Source organism: Orcinus orca, chromosome 1 (genome assembly GCF_937001465.1).
Source record: "Orcinus orca chromosome 1, mOrcOrc1.1, whole genome shotgun sequence".
NCBI lineage: Eukaryota > Metazoa > Chordata > Mammalia > Artiodactyla > Delphinidae > Orcinus > Orcinus orca.
The window spans coordinates 35,156,602-35,178,426 of record NC_064559.1 but is presented as its reverse complement, the minus strand read 5'-3'; the positions used below and the strand labels follow the sequence as shown (position 1 = coordinate 35,178,426).

The following is a 21,825-nucleotide window of genomic DNA, read 5'->3' as shown; positions in this document are numbered from 1 at the left end:
TATGTCCGCTGTGGTTTTGGCCAGCGCAGCATGGTTTACTGGCTTTCCTGTAGTTGACCCTGAGGTCTCAGAGGTGTTAAGATCTCTCCCTCTGGTCCTGAAAAACGGTTAGTTGGTTTTTGTTCTGTGTTACCTGCTCTCCCAGCAGCACCAGTCACAAAACTCATTTAAGCTTATTTTTATTATGGTTTTTATTGAGACTTATTTTTATAACTTTTGTTATAGGAGTTTGGACACCCATCTGAGATCTGAGGAAGACTGGGAAAAGAGAAAGTACAGGAAGGGTAGATAAGAGTGAATCTAACTGGACTTCTCACTGCTCAGGCTGAGACTGTGGTCTGCAGGTGAATGGGGAGGTACTATTCTGTTGTCCACCTCTACTCTCCATGTTGAGATGAAGGAGGTTTTTAGGAATGACAGTTGCTCCTATGCTATTCATGGTACCGGACTGTTGATCATGCTACTGGACTTTTCTGAGTACTTAGTAGAACCACTTCTGGCTTTCTGTAGACAATTCTCCATGGTAAATGGATTCTCACACAAAGCAAGAAAGCGTATAACAAAGCACTAACTATTTTTTAGTCATTGTGTTGGGTGTTGAGGATACAGAGGGAAATATGATGGTTCTTCCTGCTTTTGGTAATTATAAACATACAACTAGAATAGTCTGTATAGGGGAGCAAAATTTGCCATCTCAAAATGTGTCTCTGTGGTATGAAGATTACTTTAGGCTTGGTTGTTTTAAAGAAACAAAAGGCTCAGGAAGAGCTTTTATCTCCTCTGCCTTAACTGCCTAAAAGAATTTAGATAGAGGGCCTATCCTAGAAAGAGAGCTATCACCAGGGCTAGCTACAGTGTAATATGAACCAGGTGTAGTAGTCAGGGGAGGAACCTAGCAAGGCCTGTTTGGTCAAAGTCCTCTCTATGTCCCATTGTTTCTGGATGACCCAGCAAACATTTTACCAAACATTTACTCTTCATTCTTACTGTGGATTGCCTTGTTTCCCTTTGAAGACTGAGCCCCCTACCCCATCTCCTTAGTCCAGGATGACATATGTATCTCATTTAACCCGTCTTTGGAATCCCATGTTCGGATTCCCCATGTGTACCTAATTAAATTTCATTTTCTCCTGGTAATCTGTCTCATGTCAATTTAATTCTTAGACCCAGCCAGAGGAAACTAAAAGGGTAGAGGAAAATTGTTTTTCCTCCCTGACAACTGTGGTAAGTGTTGTTTAGTTGTCAATAAGATATGAAGGGACTCAGGACTCACTACTTGCTAAGTGGTAGCACAGCAATTGGCTGTGTCCCCTTGCTTTTAGATTGTATCAGTGGGTCAAAAATTAGACCAGGGGTCTGGTGTTTTACTCTCGAGCTTAGTAAATACCTTGCACAGAATTGGGCACTCAGTTAACACTTTGCTTTCTCATCTCTGTCCCAGGAGAACAGATTTCCTGTTTCAGTGTCTCATATTACTGGTTTACATGTGCTGGCCAGGTGATGTACTTATAGGCCGATGTGAAAGGAAGGGCTTAATGAAATTCATAAAGGGGGCTGGGTGAAAGCCAACTTCCTTAAATCTTTTGGTGGTGCCACTTGTGGGAGAGAAAAAGATTTGAGGATTTGAAATACTGAGTTTGAAGCAGGATAGATAGAGTCTGAAGTAGGACAACCTCTTAAATGAATCAGGTCTCTCTTGCTTCAATTACATAAACAAAATGAATAGCTCATGGTTAAATGACTAAAGCAAATACTGTTTTACTTGGTGCCACCCTAAATTTCAATTAAGATGTATGTATTTGGCTCGGAGATTGGACTTCTAACAGCCTAAGAACCGTGTGTCTGTGCCTTTCTGGACAAACACAAAGTTGCCTGAATCTTAGACTTGGGCAGGCACTGGCACTGAACAAGCTGGGGAGTGATCGAGTTCAGAATATGAGAGTTCTAGTCAACTAATTTCTGGTTCTTTTTCCCAAAAAGATGTTCTCATACTTTAGGAAGACTTTTGTTTTCTCTCTTTTTTAAAAAAAAATTTATTTAGTTTTTATTTTCATTTATTTATTTTTGGCTGCATTGGGTCTTCGTTGCTGCACGTGGGCTTTCTCTAGCTGCAGTTAGCGGGGGCTACTCTTCATTGCGGTGCACGGGCTTCTCATTGTGGTGGCTTCTCTTGTTGCGGAGCATGGGCTCTACGCACGCGGGCTTCAGTAGTTGTGGCTCGCGGGCTCTAGAGCACAGGCTCAGTAGTTGTGGCGCACGGGGTTAGTTGCTCTGAGGCATGTGGGATCTTCCCAGACCAGGGCTCGAACCCGTGTCACCTGCATTGGCAGGCAGATTCTTAATCACTGTGCCACCAGGGAAGTCCCTTGTTTTCTCTTCAGTATTATTTGATCTGTTTAGATGAGTGTGGTGCCCTGAAAGGGTATTTCTGAGATGGATCACATCTCTTCCTAGATTTGCCTGGATTTTATCCTAACAGGTAGTTCTTTCCCTTTGTCTTATTCAGGGTCTCGTCCTCCATAAACTGAAAGAATGTGATTTGATTAGGAGATATTGATCTTAATTGAGCACCCAGTGTTTTAAGAAAACAGATGACTTGGCAGCTGGGATGCTGTCACCAGCCATCAGTGAAATGAACCAGAAAAGATTCTAGAGCTTATACACACCTGAATAACATTTTATTTCAATACATGCGTATTTAAAGACTGGCTGATACATTTAGTTATAAAATATGTTATAAATGAGGAAAATAAGCTAAAACTGCATGTGGTAGAGTCATTTTAAAGGGCCTTTATATGTTCAAGTATTAGGTCTTGTGTCACAAGGAAGGTTTTCATTTTGATATATTCGGTTCTTGGATTCACATCCCAGTTAGTGTAGTCTTTTCTGGCTTTGTCAATTTAATGATCTTATACTTGAGTCCTTGTAAACTCCTTAGGCTGTCCCTCCACTGGTTGAAAAACAAGAGGGGAGGGTAGATCAGGTCACTGCCACCTTTCTGGATAGAAACAACTGTTCTGGGAATGAGCCAGAGAGGGGAATCCTGTTTGATATTTGAGGAACCTTTTCTGACTGGGATGTTTTCCTGGTACCTCCTTCAGCCAAGAGCTTCCTAGAAATTTCTTTTCTAGGAGCCTGACATCCTAATGGGATCTCCCTGGAAGTCTCTCCCTACCCCTCCTCACTCTTCTCTCTGTACTCCTTTCTCCTTCTCCACCCTCCCCTTCCCCAACCAGGCCAGCTGAGCTGCATTTCCTTCCCGCCTAAGGAAGAGAAGCACCTCCAGCAGATTGTGGACTGCCTCCCCTGCATCTTGATCCTCGGCCAGGACTGTAGTGTCAAGTGCCAGCTGTTGAACCTGCTCTTGGGGGTGCAGGTGCTTCCCACCACCAAGCTGAGCAGTGAGGAGAACTGTAAGCTTCGGCGCCTCCGCTTCACCTATGGGACTCAGACTCGGGTCAGCCTGGCACTCCCTGGCCAGTATGAACTAGTGCACACGCTGGTTGCTCACCAGGGCAACTGGGACACCATCCCTGAGGAGGACCTGGAGGTCCAAGAGGACAGTGAGGATGCTGCCCATGTTTTAGCCGAACTGGAGGTGACGATGCACCATGCTCTCTTACAGGTACCAAACTCATACTTACATAGTTGCACAGATATATTCCAGCTTTCCTTGTATTTGAGCTTTCTCAGAAAATAATTTGGCAATATGTACTCTGGGCTCTGAGCATCAGCTGATGCTCAGAGTCAAAGGAACATGATCTAGGAAGTTGAAAGCCAGACAAGGCTGTAGCAGTGCCCATCGCTGCCTCTACTACCATGCTGCAAGGCCCTGGGCAATTTGCTTAATTCCTGTCTAAAACTGAAGGAATGTGTTACTTGCATCTCAAGTGTGCTTTGACAGAATTAGGATCAGGGTTAGAAATCCTTTTTTCATTTTTTAGCAGGAAGGTGTCGCTAGAATTGTCTCTAGCCATCCCTTTCTGAAAGGTGCAAATAAGATGATTAATGTTCTTATTTAAGTTGAGAACAAGTGAAGAACTTTTGAAGTTTTCCTTAGACCTGCCATTATTTACTAAGTGAGACAGATCATGTCTCCTACTTTCTAAGGGACTTCAGAACTTGAGGACAGGTCTGGCTCAATGTAAGGAGATATGGAGATCCCGTCATCTGAAGAATATCTTTGCTTTTCTCAAAGATATTCTTCCAACTCCCAAACAGAACATAGGTCTTGCGGCATCTCCTAAAAGATCATATTGTCTATCTGGTATTCAGATCTCCATTTAGGAAGGACTCGTCTCTGTATAGCTAGGACTGGGCTATTTGATTAGGCCAAATGGGGTTGAGCAGAGGAGGTGACTATGTTGGGGGTCAGGAGAATGGGGGGAATGGGCAGGGAAGGTGACTATGTCAGGGATCAGGAGCTGGTAGGAATAAAAGAATGCAGATGTGCTCAAAACAGAGCGTCCATCACCTTGGTTAGCTGTGCCAGGAAGGAAGGGCTAGTTTGGCAGGACTAGGAGAACGGTTTCTTCTTCTCTTCACCTACCCCTGTTCTAGAAGGCTTGATCTCAGTCAGTGAGTGAGTCCTTTGATTGTGGCCTCGGCCTATGATCCTCTAGAAGTAGAGACTGCCATCTCATTTCCTTCCAGAGTCCAGATTTCCTTTATCTTGATAAACGCTAGAGGGGGCTCTGTATACCAGCCAGCATTTCCTCTCAGCTCAGTTTCAGTGGTGGCTTTCCTCTGTGTTCAGACTGGCAGCGTGCACTGCTTAGCTCCAGGACGATGTTAGAGTTCTTGGATAACTCTGACAGTAGCTCTGACGGTGATCTTTGTTTATTGACTGAGCCTGCTCAGTTGACCCGCCAACTTCTTCACAATTCCTAAGTATTTGATCCATACACAATCTCTATAGTATTCTGCTCTGGTCTAGTTCCTTCAGTGTCCAATAGCGTGGTGGTTTTCAAACTTTTTTAGATTTTAATTCACTCTAAGAAATAACATTTTATTATCAGGACCCAGTACATATATACACGCATACATTTGAAATAAAGTTTCATAAGACAATACTTTTACTTCTTGCAAAACACACTGATATTTTCTTCTCTATTCTATTTGACTTCTTTTTTAAAAAAATGATGGTAGCAGCCCACTAAATTGATGATCTGACTTAATGTATTGTGACCTGCAACTTAAAAAACACTGTTAAATAGCTGAAATGACTGCTATTGGTTGGGTGGTGATTTTTCCTGTTCTTGCCTTTTGTAAAGAGTCTTGGAATGTGAACAAAGCCATCTGCAGGACAGGCACATTATCTGATTGATTTTTCTGTGTCCCTTCACTTTATTGGTTTTAATTTTTAATGCTCATTTACTTTGGTCGCATGAATTGAGGCGATAAAGTAAAGTCACAGAAAAGAAAGTGAGAGCCATTTCCCAAGTGCATACCTGAGCACGTATCTTACTGGTGAGAGTTCCCATCGCTGCTCCAGGTATATGTAGTAAGTAAGCACTCAAACTGAGTTAACAGTTGAGGAGGCCACTTGGCGGGGAGGGAAGTTGAGACCCCTAATTAACTTTCTGTCTGCACAGTTGAAATATATATTCTCTTTCTTGAGAAATATTCTTCTCTTTTCTTGTGGAATTCTCCAGCCTCTCATTGTTCTGTTTCATGTGGTTTGTGAGGCTTCCTTAGCTAGTGTTTCTCCGGATCTGCTTTATTCTCCACTGGTTTTGATGTGGAAACAGCATTCTAACTTTAGAATCCCTTGATGCTGAGCCTCAGAGGGGCCTTAGCAGCCTTTGGGGCCCTCAGGCCCTGCTCAGTCACTGTAGTCAGGCTCCTGTCTCCATTTAGTGTATCAGGGATGCTCAGCTTACTGCTGGGAGCATTTCCTAAGTACCTTGAAGATTCTTTGTGCCAGTGAGAAAGATTTTTTTTTTTTTAGCTCCCGTTATATTAGGTCTAAACAGCCAGGGCTGTGGCCAGGGAGTTAGCTCTAAACAGCCCTTCCATTTGGTTTGTAAAGGGAGTGGTAAAGAAAGGAAACATTTAGCTAAAGGAAACCAAGATTGAAATAGGGGAAGTGAGATGTTCATTTTTAACTGTCAAATTATTAAAACAGAATTTCCCCTTACCCTCTTATACAATGGTCATTCTTCTAATACGTTACTTTAAAGGCCTCATAAATTAGCCATTTTCAGTTTGTTCTGGAATAGGCCAACTCACATGGTACCCGCATGGAATACCACAATATTCCCAGCTTTTTAGCTCTGGGTCCCCTGAGATTCTCAGTTCATAATTCAATAATAGAGGAATACTATCAAGCTGTTAGTTTCTGAAACCTCATGTAGTGTTAAAACATAGTCATTTTCGGGCTTCCCTGGTGGCGCAGTGGTTGAGGGTCCGCCTGCCGATGCAGGGGACGCGGGTTCGTGCCCCAGTCCAGGAAGATCCCACATGCTGCGGAGCGGCTGGGCCTGTGAGCCGTGGCCGCTGGGCCTGCGCGTCCGGAGCCTGTGCTCCACGACGGGAGAGGCCACAACAGTGAGAGGCCCGTGTACCGCAAAAAATAAATAAAAAATAAATAAAACATAGTCATTTTCCAGCTGGCAACACATTTTGCCATTCACCATATTCACTAGTTCTGTCTTCATTTACATACTTCCCCTTCCTAACCTTCACCCCCTTTCTGGTACATACATCACCTCCTTTTCTTTTTTGTTCGTTTTACAAGTCCAGTGGAACACAGCTGTCTGCCTTAGAGTTGCCTCAATCTGATGTGTGAGTGTGTATATGTTTTTCCCTATGAACACCTCTAAGAAAAGGAATAAAAAGAAGCAGAGATGATTAAACGTCCTCAGCCTAAGATGGGATTCCTGCAGCCTAGCAGTGGCATTTCATTTTCTGTGGCAGTTTCATAGCTCTCAGTTTTCTGCTCTAAGCAATAGCCTGTTTATCCCTACCAGGTGTTTTCTGGCCCTCTGGACAAATGTACATGTCACCTGGCAGCCAGGCTGTGCCACACACTGTCATGGTTACTGGCTCATGGTGATGTCTGGTAGGGTGTATTTCAGGGAACTAAAGTAGACTGATGTTTCCAGGAAAGGTCTAATGACTTGCAAATAAACTTTTTTTTTTTACTACTTTGAACTCTTAACCATTTGGAGTAGTAAAATTTTCTCTTTATAACCCTCAGTCAGTAGCCATCAATGGAAATAATCTGTTCGTAATTTCATACAGACATTGATATTTTTATTTTTTAATTTTTAAAAATTAAAAGTTTTTAATTTGAGTTATAATTTTTTAGTTATTTACAGTGTTGTACAGCAAAGTGATTCAGTCATATATGTATATTTTTTCAAATTCTTTTCCATTATGGTTTACTACAGGATATTGAATATAGTTCTCTGTGTTATACAGTAGGAGCTTGTTACTTATCTGTGTTATATATAGTTGTTTGTATCTGCTAATCCCAAACTCCTAATTTATCCCTCCCCCACCCTCTTTCCCCCTTGGTGACCAGAAATTTGTTTTCTTTGTCTGTGAGTCTGTTTATGTTTCATAAATAAGTTCATCTGTGTCATATTTTAGATTCCACATGTAAGTGATATCATATGGTATTTATCTTTCTAACTTACTTCACTTAGTATGATAATCTCTAGGTCCATCTATGTTGCTGCAAATGGCATTATTTAGTTCTTTTTTATGGCTGAGTAGTAGTCCCTTGTGTGTATATACCACATCTTCTTTATCTATTCATCTGTTGATGGACACTTAGGGTGCTTCCATGTCTTGGCTATTGTAAATAGTGCTGCTATGAACATTGGGGTGCATGTATCTTTTCAAATTATAGTTTTCTCTGGATATATGCCCAGGAGTGGGATTGCTGGATCATATGGCAACTCTCTTTTTAGTTTTTTAAGGAACCTCCATACTGTTCTCCATAGTGGCTGTACTAATTTACATTCCCACCAACAGTGTAGGAGGGTTCTTTTTTTTCCACACTCTCTCCAGCATTTGTTATTTGTGGACTTTTTAATGATGGCCATTCTGACTGGTATGAGGTGGTACCTCATTACAGTTTTGTTTTGCTGTTGTGATCTATTTTATTTATTTATTTTTAAAAATTTTTATTGGAGTATAGTTGATTTACAATGTTGTGTTACTTTCAGGTGTACAGCAAAGTGAATCAGTTATACATATATATCTCCACTCTTTTTTAGATTCTTTTCCCATATAGGTCATTACAGAGTAATGAGTAGAGTTCCCTGTGCTATATAGTAGGTCCTTATTAGTTATCTATTTTATATATAGTAGTGTATATATGTCAATCCCAGTCTCCCAACTTATCTCTCCCCCCTTTTTCCCCCACTGGTAACTATAAGTTTTTTTTCTATATCTGTGACTCTATTTCTGTTTTGTAAATAAGTTCAATTGTACCATTTTTTTTAGATTCCACATATAAGTGATATCATGTGATACTTGTCTTTCTCTGTCTGACTTACTTCACTCAGTATGACAATCTCTAGGACTATCCATGTTGCTGCAAATGGCATTATTTTGTTCTTTTTTTTTTTTTTGCGGTACGCAGGCCTCTCACTGTTGTGGCCTCTCCCGTTGCAAAGCACAGGCTCCGGATGCACAGGCTCAGCGGCCATGGCTCACGGGCCCAGCTGCTCCGCGGCATGTGGGATCTTCCCGGACCGGGGCACGAACCCGTGTCCCCTGCATCGGCAGGCGGACTCCCAACCACTGCGCCACCAGGGAAGCCCCTATTTTGTTCTTTTTTATGGCTGAGTAATATTCCATTATATATATGTACCATATCTTCTTTATCCATTCCTCTGTCGCCTCCTTACAGTTTTGATTTGCATTTCTCTAATAATTAGTGATGTTAAGCATCTTTTCATGTGCCTATTGGCCATCTGTATGTCTTCTTTGGAAAAATATCTATTTAGATTTTCTGCCCTTTTTTTTTTTTTTTTTTTTGCGGTATGCAGGCCTCTCATTGTTGTGGCCTCTCCCGTTGTGGAGCACAGACTCCAGACGCGCAGGCTCAGCAGCCATGGCTCATGGGCCCAGCCGCTCCGCGGCACGTGGGATCTTCCCGGACCAGGGCATGAACCCGTGTCCCCTGCATCAGCAGGCAGACTCTCAACCACTGCACCACCAGGGAAGCCCTCTGTCCATTTTTTGATTGGGTTGTTTGTTTTTTTGTTATTGAGTTATACAAGCTGTTTGTATATTTTGGAAATTAAGCCCTTGTCAGTCACATCATTTGCAAATATTTTCTCTCAGTCTGTAGGTTGTCTTTTCATTTTGTTTATCCTTTCCTTTGCTGTGCAAAATCTTATAAGTTTGATTAGGTCCCATTTGTTTATTTTTGCTTTTATTTCTATTGCCTTGGGTGACTGACCTACCAGCTTTCCCAACACTACTTGCTGAAGAGACTGTCTTTTCTCCATTGTATACTCTTGCCTCCTTTGTCGGAAATTAATTGCCCGTAGGTGTGTGGGTTTATTTTGGGCTCTCTATTCTGTTCTGTTGATCCATACAGACACTGTTAGTTTTAATTTATCAGCAGTTAATACTTTCATAACCCCAAATCAAAGTATCTTACTAAAAAATCACAAATTTATGCAAAATTTTAACCCCCAAATTTACTAAACATTGTTTGTGTCTAGAAAACTAGCTTCTCTCAATTTTTGTCTAGTTTTTAGTATTTGTTTTGGTGCCTTATGAAACTAAATTTATGTGTTGCTTACTTTTAGTTAGATACCGTGTCTTCTCTTGAATGTATCTAGATTGAAAGATAACAGTTGATTGGTAAAAAGTTGGAAAGAAGCTTGGGTGACTATCTTCAAGGTAAGCAGATACTTTTGGGAGGAGAGAGTGTATGGAATTAGGTCAAAGATGGCCATTTCTAAGGGAAAAGAAACAAAGTTGGGGTAATATGTATAAGAGAAATAATGCTATTCTAGAAACATAATTAAAGAAACCCTGATTTTATGGGGCAAAAAGAAAGGGGAACTAAAGTGATGTGTTAAAAAAGGATATGGGAAGTTCAGGCAAATGCTAAATTATAAGTTCCTTCTAGGCAGTAATTCTATGTTCTTTGAATTTAACATCGCTCTTGCCTTTCCCCTAACACACACTAACATAGTGAAATATAACCGATACATTGCTCTTTGCCAAGAAACCTGGTAATACTTTTAATAGGTTAATTTTACCTATTAAGGATATATGTGGTTTAGAGGCAAGATTCTTTTTAAAATCCCTATGCTCACTGTAGTAGCCTTGATCCCTCTTAAAAAGCACAGCTTAAAGCTGAGGCTATATTTTCTCAATTCACCACCACTGATTCATTTTTGGCCTTCTAAGATTAGCTCTTTGGGGGAAAATCTGGCAAGAGATTATGGTCTTAATCTTCCTCTCATGTTTTCTCCCTTTTTTAAGGATCCTATCTACCTCTTTCCTGCACCAAATGGCATCTCTTTCTATCTTCACTATCTCAAAGATCTGTTTGTGTTTCCCTTTCGGTAATGGATGGTGGCGGTAGGGAATCCTCCCTGATTCAGAGATGCAAAGGTTGAAAGTACTGTCAGCAGGCAGAAATTCTGTTATTCGGGCAATTAAAAATATTTTCTTTTTGACTTCTTTTGCAGCATTGTTTCATAGCAGAGCAGGGCTTTTACTTATAGCCAGCGTATACTTTTTAATATAGACAGTAGGACTGTTAGGGTCCCTGAAATCATCTTGTCCATCCTTTATTCTTCTTTCAGAACTTTCCTAACACCAGCCCAGACAGTTCCTGACACAGTGGACCTTCAGTTACTGTTTAAACACTGTCTTTGTAGTTAGGTGGGCCTGGACTTACATCCTGGCTTGGTTACTTAACTAACTGTGTGACTGTGGTGCTGGGGTGTCCCCCATTTGTAAAATAGAAGTAGTAATCTGTATCTTTTAGGACTGGTGTGAGGCTTAAATAAGAGACTAAGTGTAAAGCATCTAGAACAGTGTCAGGCACTTAGCAAGTCTCCCTTTGAATGAATTAATCAGTGTCCTTGAGAAGAGGATTTCCTATTCTCTCAGTCACCTGTCCCTTCCCTGACAGCCATCCACGGTAGGACTCCTTCCTTTTGTCAAACTTAAGTCCTTCTGGTTCCAGCTTACTTAGAGTTATTCTGCTCTAGTTAGAAGCAAAGTTCTTCATAATTATTATGAAGTACTTTTGTAATAAAATGAGAGATGTTATAAAAAGGTAAAAAATACAAAAGTTAAAGTTATAAAGTTAAAAGGTAAAGTTTCCCCTTCTTCCTTCTTCTCCATTCTACTATGGTCTCTCTTGATTGGGTCTAGTAAGTGATAAGAGAATAAAGCTTCACTTTCCTGCTTTTATCTGTATATGTGGGTACCTGGATGTTTGAATATCCACAAGGTATTGAGTTGTCCAAAAAGTTCGTTTGGTTTTAAGTAAAAATAAAAGACACGTTTTTCATTTTCACCAAGAATTTTATGAAACAATGTATTCCCTCACCGAACGAACTTTTTGGCCAACCCAACAGACCACACAGAGGCTATTCAGTACATTCTTGTCAACTTGTCTGTTATCTCATTCATCACAGTATGAAATCAGATAGTTCTGATCCTTAAGGGCTTCATGCTTATGAGTTGAGACGCAGACCTAAAGCCTTTACTTTGGGGTGTTTGGGATTGTAAACATACTTCCACTTTTAGCATGATGGCCTCATGTTTTCTGTGGCTAGTTCAGGGCTTTGGTTGGGATTATGGTTTTTCCCAAGTCTTGTTATGGCCTCTGAGTTACCACTCCCTACATTTTACTAGGTAGGGAGGTGAGCTTGTATCTGTTCTATGCTGACTGCTGGGGTGAAGCTCTGGGTTGACACAGCTGCTTGTGGCCTGTTATATTCTAGAAAGCAGCTCCCCAATGGAGAGTGTTTGTACCAAGAGTAAAGGGATTTTCTACAGTGTAACAAGAAGAGGGAGGTATTTGCCTTTATATGTAATTGACATTTAAGAGTGATAGTTCAGGGAACTGTATAAAAATGAGGAAAAATCAATCCTGTGTAAAAACAGATGGGAAAAACCTCCCATTGCCCTGTGAGAGTGGGCATGGGAGGAGAATTGATAGTGACGATAGGTAGAATACAGAGACAGGGATTGGAGTCGAGGCTGTGTCAGTTGCTGGGCAAGGGCAGGACTCTTATATAGTTATGTACTTCTCTTCTGTGTGATGTAATGAGGCTTCAGAACTATAGGGAAAACAAAGATATTTATGACCTACCTGAGTACGTGATCATCTTCTGTTTGAACCATCAGTTAAGATAATCATCCTTAGCTATCACTGAGTTTCAGTAATGTGCCATGAGCCGTAGAGTAAGGAGTCCTCACCAGTAAGAGCCAATATTCTTAGGAAGTGGTCAGGCTTCAGTGATTGAGGCATTTCTTCTTGGCACTTAAGGTAGTGTCATTTTACATAAAAAGCTTTTACATAAAAAACAAAACCAGAGAGGTAAATTCTGGTGTTTGCAGAGTAGCAATCTCCTTTCTATTACATTCTCATAATCTTGCCAAGAAAATTGATGGTAATATATCAACTTATGTAGATTCGACAGATTTGTGCAGATGTATTCTAAAAGAGAAATCTCTTTAGGAATTTGCTGTGACTCAAAATGGGAATTATGGCATACTCTCATGATTCCCTGGGATTCTTCTTCCTTGACTGAGTTAGGAGCAAAATGCTTACTCACTGCTTCATTCTTGGAGTAGATGCAAATAGCAGTTCCAGATAAATGTGTGGGATATGGGCTAAAAATAGAAAATTTTATATAGGATGATTGAAAGTGCTTTTGAGCAAGTAGTAAAGGCATCATTTATTCATCCAGTAATTGCACATTTATTTATTTATTTACTATTACTATTTTTTTGGTCACGCCAAGCAGCAGGTGGGATCTTAGTTCCCCGACCAGGGATCGAACCCACACCCCCTGCAGTGGAAGCACAGAGTCTTAACCACTGGACCACCAGGGAAGTCCAACAGCACATTTATTTATTGGATGCTCATTAAGTGCCAGACAGTGTTCTAAGTGCCAGGAAGGAACACAGCCTTCCATGAAACAGTCTGAGGTCAGTCTTCCCTCTCAGGTGGCCATAATAGGACCCAGAACAGGGCTCATCCTCTCTGTGAATTTTTTTCACTCCCTGTCTCCAGGAGACAGTGATGGCTTCCCTTTTTGTTTATAACCGTCAGGCATGAGTCATCCCTTTGCCGTGAGTATTGCAGAATCACATATCACATTCCAGTCTAATTTGTACTGCTGCCAGGGTCTCAGCCAGCAGCTCTTTTTGCCTGTCTTCCAACAGTCTTGGTAGTCAGAACAGTGAAACCGACTGCACAAGTTAATTAACTGGGGAACGGAGGAGAGCATGGTACTTGTTTTCTATCCATTTTTGTTTAGTACAAGATGTATTTAGGAGTAGACAACTTCTTTCTAGGTGCCAATGTACCAGGCAGTACCTACCATCAGAATTCATTTTGGGGGAATTTAAAAAAATTGAAGTATAGTTGATATATAATATTATATGTTACAGGTGTAAAACATAGTGATTCATAATTTTTAAAGGTTGTATTCCATTATAGTTATTATAAAATATGGGCTATATTCCCTGTATTGTACAATATATCCATGTAGCTTATTTATTTTATACATAGTAGTTTGTACCTCATAACCCCTATCTTGCCCCTCGCTCCTTCCCTCTCCCCACTGGTAACCACTAGTTTGTTCTCTGTGTCTGTGAGTCTGTTTCTTTTTTGTTATAGTCACTAGTTTGTTTTATTTTTTAGATTGCACATGTAAGTGATATCATACAGTATTTGTCTTTCTCTGACTAATTTCACTTAGCATAATGCTGTCCAAGTCCATCCATGTTACTGCAAACGGCCAAATTTTATTCTTTTTATGGCTGAGTAGTATTCCACTGTGTGTGTGTGTGTGTGTGTATATATATATGTATGCCATATCTTCTTTATCCACTGAATCCATTTTTTAAAAAATGAATTTGCAACTATGAGCAAATAAAGTCAACTGTCCCTTACAAAGGCTATTGGTTCTACAAATGGACGTGGCAGCTTTGGCTGATGGTTGTGTTACACACACAAAATGGTCCTTTGAGGAAAACCTGGAAGCTTATTTTAGAATTTTAAGAAAATCCATCAAATAAACAAGCCAACAAAATTCTTCCTGAAAACTTTCTAAACAACACTTAACTTAGGTTTTGAATATTTAGGCTTTCTTCCCTTAATATTTCTATAATAAGTTTGATTGATTTATACCTTTAAAAAGATATTTACTTAAGTCAGAAGCAATTTTTAAAATATTTTAAAAAACCACTGTCATCTGTAATTATCTTGTTATAAATTTTCAGTTCTTGGGGTTCTCTTCTAGCCTATCTAATTATTATATGTCTTTAAAGTTTTGGCACTTAGGCAATTGCATGTGGTACTCTAAACCCTAAAAGTTCTTACTTACCCACTTTTTGAATGTGCCTCATGAAGTGACTGGTACTCCAGCCGTGTGACTCAGTGTAGTGAAGGGGCTTGTTTTGAATAGCAGGGTGAGTGTCACACTAGTCTTCCAATCAGAAAACATTCCATGCAATTCGAGGCACACATGAAACAGCAGATTTCTTCTTGGCCTAGGCTTGGGTAGAAAGCACGAGGATTTATACAGTGTTTGCTCAAATTACAAATGCTGAGATGGTAAAAGCACTTTTAGCTTTAGGAAGTTCAAAGTGGCCAGCCAAATGAAAGTTCTGTGACCTACCTGAGAATAAAATTTATGAGTTCTTTGTTGAGGAAGAAGGTGAGACCTTTGTGCTTTGCTGGAAATAGGAGAGCGCGCTCTCTCTCTCTCTCTCTCTCTCTCTCTCTCTGTCTCTCTGTCCTTCAACACACACACACACACACACACACACACACTACAAGAAACAACACATACACACACACACACACACACACACACACACACACACACACACACACACACACACACACACACACACACACACACACACACACACACACACACACACACACACACTACAAGAAACAATAGGCTGGCATTTCCCAGCCCTTTCTTCCTTATCTGGAGGAGATCAAAAAGGAAAAGATCCCAGGTTTTGATTTTTAAAAATCTTTCATCAATGATACCTATTGCTCAAAAAAGGAATAAAAACAGAGTATTAGTCTGAAAGAAAATAAACAAATTGCCTATCTTAGATTTCAAATAAAGTAAATTGGCTACATCTGATAACTGTTAAGGACACAGACTTGAGCAGATTTGTGTTGAGTTCTTTCATAACTCTTTAAAATGTACTAGAATTTTGCAAAGGATTGATTTTGAGTCTGCAGACTTTGGAGTTGGTGTGCCTGCAATGGTGATATAGGCACAAGTCTCCAGGTCAACACTTAGGTCTGGAATGCCAGGCAAAGTAGGCAATTTCAGAGATTTGGAGGAACCTATGCATGGATGGAAATACATGCTCTTAAGTGCTTCCAGATCCTTAGGAAAGAAGTAGAACAATAAAAAGAAACTACTAGCTAGGGAAAGGACCTGTGGAAAGTTGTTTCTAAACCAAAGATCATTCTTGAAACTCACTTCAGGCGTTGGGTTTATCAGTTATGATTGGATTCATCGTACATAACAATCAGAAAAGTAGGGGCTTGCTTAAGCAAGACAGAGGTTACTTTTTTTCCCTCACATAAAAGAAGTCTAAAGCTAGGCAGTTGAGGGCTGGTGTGGCAGCTCTGTAGTCATCAGAGATCCAAGCTCCCTATTTCTTTTTTTTTTAATTAATTAATTAATTTATTTATTTATTTTTGGCTGCATTGGGTCCTCGTTACTGCATGCAGGCTTTCCCCAGTTGCGGCTAGCGGGGGCCCCTCCTCGCTGTGGTGCATGGGCCTCTCATTGCAGTGGCCTTTCTTGTTGCGGAGCACAGGCTCTAGGCGTGCAGACCTCAGTAGCTGTGGCACGCGGGCTCAGTATTTGTGGCTCGTGGGCTCTAGAGCACGGGCTCAGTAGTAGTGGTGCATGGGCTTAGTTGCTCCGCGGCATGTGGGATCTTCCTGGACCAGGGCTTGAACCCGTGTTCCCTGCATTGGCAGGCGGATTCCCAACCACTGCGCCACAGAGAAGTCCCCCTATTTCTTTTTGCTTCATCATCCTCAAGGCTGGCTTCTACTCTCACGTTTGCCCAAGGACTGCAGGATGATCACTGCTGCTCTGTCTGTCACATCTGTGCTCCAAGCAAGAAGGGCAAGTCCAAAGGGTGTACTTACTAGTAGAATCAACCCTTTAAAGAGCTTTCCTGTTGCCCCACCTATTATTGGCCACCCCTGTCTATAAAAGACATTGCCTTCCCAATAATGCAGAGGTTAAATATTGGATAGGCAAATCTTAATCTCTGCCAGACCAAGTGAACATGAGCGTAAAGGTATTACTAAGACTTAGGTGGCTAAGACTTTGGGATGCCTGCCAACTCCTAGAATAGGACCGTAATGTTTGGCAGATCTAGCCTTTAGTTTGCTGCTTGATTGATTGATTCAACAAAGTTAAGGACCTACTCTGTACTAGGCACTGCAGTTATAGTAGTGAACAAGATAGACATGGTCCCTGTCGTCAAAGAGTTTATAGGCTAATGGGAAAGAATTAGGTTTTAAATAAATAAATTTTAAATGTGTTGAACATTAAGAAAAGGAGAAGTAGAGAGTGCTCGGGATTGTGTAATAGGAAAGACTCCCGAGGGATATGACACGATGTATACATTGAGATTTAAAGGACCTTGGGAATTAGCCGTGTTAGAAAGATAGGGATGAGTTAGTCAGGTTAGAAAGAGGGGGAGGAATGTTCTAGGCAGATTCACTCCCAGTCTGTTAAGAGTTCTTTCTTCATCTACTATTTGTCTTATTTCTTCATCAGAGGGAATTAATGGGAGTTTCCAAAGCAACAAAAGGGACTAAATATTCTTTTTTATCTAAAATGGCTAAAAGAAAAAATAAATAAATAAAAATAAATAAAATGGCTAAAAGGACTGCCATCCTTTCTACTTACTTGTTTTTTCACTCTCTCTGGACGAGTGCCTGCCTGCATAGGCTGCACCAGGGAGTGTTGGTAACCAAGGAAGGAGGTGGACAAATGATTGGGGCATACCGAAGTTCAGTTGCCCCATCATAGATCTGGATTTTGGTCTCAGTGTGGGACTTTGGGGAGGCAAGGATTGGTTCTGACCCTGAAGTGCTGATATGACCCCCTTCCCTTTCTAGGAAGTGGACATTGTGGTAGCACCGTGCCAAGGCCTCCGGCCCACAGTGGATGTTCTGGGTGACTTGGTGAATGATTTCTTGCCTGTGATAACCTATGCACTCCACAAAGATGAACTCTCTGAAAGGGACGAGCAAGAGCTTCAGGAAATCCGAAAGTATTTCTCCTTTCCCATATTCTTTTTCAAAGTGCCGAAGCTGGGCTCGGAGATAATCAGCTCCTCCACCAGAAGAATGGAGAATGAAAGATCACCACTCCATCGCCAGCTAACTGACCTGGGCTATCTGAGCAGCAGTCACTGTAACTGTGGGAACCCCAGCCAGAACACCAAAGCTCAGAGCGTGTTGGTGGAGCAAAGTGAGAAGCTGAGACACTTGAACACATTTTCTCACCAGGTGCTACAGACTCACCTGGTGGACGCAGCCAAGGCCCTGAACCTGGTGCACTGCCGCTGCCTCGACATCTTTATTAACCAGGCCTTTGACATGCAGCGGGACCTGCAGATTACTCCCAAACGTCTAGAATATACACGAAAAAAGGAGAATGAGTTGTACGAATCACTGATGAATATTGCCAACCGAAAGCAGGAGGAAATGAAGGACATGATCGTTGAGACGCTTAACACCATGAAGGAGGAGCTTCTGGATGATGCTGCCAACATGGAGTTTAAAGGTAGGTCCTAGAGAACTTGGTAGGGCGCGGGGACTACAGCATCCTCTAACTCTTTTCCAGCTGGAAGTTGAGTTCATTAATTCTGAAGCCCAAAGGAACCTCAGGATCATCTCACCTACCCCCACTGTCATTAGCAGGAGCCCACCTTAAATCATTTAGCCAAGGTGGCATCTTTTGTTCTGAGAGACCTTCCTGGAAGATTCCACCATCATTCCTTCCTAGGACTGTTAGTCCAGCTTTTGGTAAATTCATCCCAATAGTGCTCTTTAGTCTCCCGTTTATATCTGTATCCCCTTGGCCTTGATAAAACTGGAGAAGAGCTGCTTGAAGAATGTCACTGAGTCATGCTTCAACCCTGGCTCCTTTGGCATGGCCCATGCTTCTTTGTCTGTTCTTTTTTGTGTGTCATGGTCTCATTTTCTTTTCAGGCTGCTCCTGAGACCTAACTCAGAAGGATTTCCCAAAGTAGCGGTTTTGGCTTTTCTGGCGTTCCCATTCTTCATGAATGACTGTTAACAAAACTGGGCCAAATGCTTAGTCTGGTCTTTTGGTGTCTGAGGTTTAGATGCTACTGACTTTGTATACTGACTTCTGCATGAACATTAGCTCTACTACCTATTAATTAAAGTACGTGGTTTGCAAGTTACCCTTTAGGTTCTCAGTCATGGCTATGCATCCAAATAACCTGGGAGGCTTTTTGAAAATGTAGATGCTTGAGACCATTAAAGACCACTCCAGACCTACTAATCAGCATTTCTGACATGGGACCTAGCCTCAGTTTTTTGTCTTTGTTTTTTTCTAAAACAACCTCCCTAGGTGGATTCTGCTTATTGCCATTTTCTAGATGAGGAAACTCAGGCTTAGACAGGTTAAGTACTTTGCTCAAGGTCACACAGCTACTAAATAGTAGCGGCAGAATTTGAATCTAGACAGTCTGATTCCTGAGCCCATACTCTTAATTTCCATGCTTTACTGCTTCTTAATCTATTCCCAGTGACCGATGCTACCATCTTCCTGGGAACCAGCTTCAAAACCTCAGCATGGGGACTTCCCTGGTGGTCCAGTGGTTAAGACTCTGCGCTTCCAATGCAGGGGGCACGGGTTTGATCCCCGGTCGGGGAGCTAAGATCCCACGTGCTGCGCGGCTCGGCCAAATAAAAAAAATAAAAATAAAAAAATTTTAAAAAGTAAAAAAAAAGTCTTAAACAAAAACCTCAGCATGGTCTTTAACTGTTTTCTTTCTCTTGTCCCCGTATCCAGTCAGTCGCCAAGTCCTGCTGAGTCTTCTTCCCTATTTCATATATACCTTTGCTTCTCTATTCCTTCCTCTTTAGTCTAACTGAACTACTGTTACCTGACTGATCTCACTGAGATCTTTCTCTCCTTTCCCCAGTTCATCTTTATTGGCTCTATTTCTACAGACTGAGTTAAGACTCCTTTAGCCTAGTATTCAAGATCTTCCAAAGCCTAACCCTTTCCAACTTTCTCAGTCTTATTTCCCACTATGCACCTTCCTGTAATTTCTTTTTTGGTTGGTTTCAACTGCTTCCTGTCCTCTGTATGCTTCCTTTATTCTATTTTATTTTTTTTTGCTTATGCCCTGCCCTAAACCTGAATCTCTTTTATTTGTGAATTTTCAAATCCTACCTACCCTTCAAGGCCTCTTCCAAATAACATTTTTCATGAAGTTGTCTTTAATTTTCTTAGCTAATAATGATTGCAGTTCATCTGAACTTCCATAGAATTTCATCTGGAACTGAAATTTCTGGTATATTTCACTTTTTATCTTATTATTATAGTTGTTTATGTTCCTCTATTTTCTCAAATCCTAGAAATGAAGAACAGGATCTGGGTCTTTATTCATCACTATATCCCTTGCAGCAAATAACAGAGTCTGTGTATAGTATATCTTTGGAGAATGAATGAGTGTGTGAGTGATGGTATATGTTTGTCACACTTATAGATACAAAGGAAATATACTTTAGCAAGCATAGCATGCTTGATTTCTTATAGGTCTTTCTAAAGATGAACAAAGATCCCTCTTTGGCGAATTCCCATTGTAGGGAGGAGTTGCTGAGAAGTGCTCACTTGCAGTGGAAATCCTAGGAAATCTTCTGAATGTTTAATTTAATTCAGTGCCTGAATAAAAGACACTGGAGCATCAATGCCAGCATCAGAGTAGACATGATAAAGGGTTGTCAGGGCAGGTAGGTTGAGCAGTCAGTGAAAACATTTGATTGTCTATCATGTACCAGGTAATCATGTTTGGTACCTGGGGCACAGTGGTTAGTTCAGATGTGGAGTAACTGGGAACAAGTACATCAAATGTCTGGCTCTGTTAACTACATCATGGACTTGTGGTTCTACTTACCTAGTTGGCTACATCTTAGACAGGACTTACGTGCTGCTTCTTACCTTGTTCTAATACATTCTGGGTATCCTTCAGGCAATGACAAGTAGATTTAGAAGAGAGCTGCCACATATCCTATGGAGCCAGATTTTTTTTTTTTAATTTATTTTTTGGCTGTGTTGGATCTTCGTTTCTGTGCGAGGGCTTTCTCTAGTTGTGGCAAGCGGGGGCCACTCTTCATCGCGGTGCGCGGGCCTCTCACTATCGCGGCCTCTCTTGTTGCGGAGCACAGGCTCCAGACGCGCAGGCTCAGTAGTTGTGGCTCACAGGCCTAGTTGCTCCGCGGCATGTGGGATCTTCCCAGACCAGGGCTCGAACCCGTGTCCCCTGCATTAGCAGGCAGATTCTCAACCACTGCGCCACCAGGGAAGCCCCGGAGCCAGATTTTTATTACTGATTTTTGTTTGTTTTAAAATAAAGGTAATGCATGCACACTAGGTATCATGACATACATACTTTATAAATTATTTAGTTTTTGAAAAGATAGTACCTATAAACGTGGTACTTTACTCCAAGATAAAAAGATACTGTCTCCTAGTCATCTAGTTTTCCTCTATATGTTCTTCTGCCCTTGCTTTTTCATTACCCCGTATCTTAGAGATCTTTCCATAAATGTGCAGAGAAATTTGTCTTCTTCTAATGGACATACCTTAATTTATTTAACTGTTCCCCTACTGCTGGATATGTAGGCTGTTTCTTGCTTTCTTTTCTTTTTTTAAATAAATTTATTTATTTTATTTATTTATTTTTGGCTGCATTGTGTCTTTGTTGCTGCGCGTGGGCTCTCTCTAGTTGCGGTGAGTGGGGACCACTCTTCGTTGTGGTGCACGGGCCTCTCATTGCGATGGGCTCTCCTATTGTGGAGCATGGGCTCCAGGTGCACAGACCTCAGCAGTTGTAGCACACGGGCTCAGTAGTTGTGGCTCGTTGCCTCCAGAGTGCAGGCTCAGTAGTTGTGGTTCACGGGCCCAGCTGCTCCACAGCCATGTGGAATCATCCCAGGCCAGGGCTCGAACCTGGGTCCCCTGCATTGGCAGGCGGATTCTTATCCACTGCACCAACAGGGAAGCCCCTTTCTTCCTTCCTTTCTTACTTTCCTCCCTCCCTCCCTCCTTCCCTTCCTTCCTTCCTTCCTTCCTTCTTTCTCTTCCTTCCTCCCTTTCTTTCTTCCTTTCTTTCTTTCTTTCGTTCCTTTCCTTTCCTTTCTTTTCCTTTCCTTTCCTTTCCTTTCCTTTCTTTCTCTCTTTCTCTCTCAGAGTATACTGCATTGATCATCATTGTGCATGCATGTATTTGAGACTTGTAAGGGTATATTTCTAGAAAAATAATTCCTAGAAGCAGAAACAGTAGTTGGGTCAAAGGGTGTATAGATTTCTTTTGTTTATTGGTTGGTTA

The 21,825-nt window shown here is 41.3% G+C and overlaps 1 protein-coding gene across 3 annotated transcripts in view; it reads left to right on the top strand.

The window, feature by feature from the left end:
• DSTYK (dual serine/threonine and tyrosine protein kinase) overlaps positions 1-21,825 on the top strand; it is a 56,577-nt gene that overhangs the window by 19,965 nt on the left and 14,787 nt on the right. For all 3 annotated transcript variants that reach the window (XM_004282450.4, XM_033410612.2, XM_033410613.2), the window contains 2 exons: positions 3,237-3,625; positions 17,351-18,020. In XM_004282450.4, the coding sequence (XP_004282498.1) occupies positions 3,237-3,625; positions 17,351-18,020 (1,059 nt within the window). The remainder of the gene's footprint in view (positions 1-3,236; positions 3,626-17,350; positions 18,021-21,825) is intronic.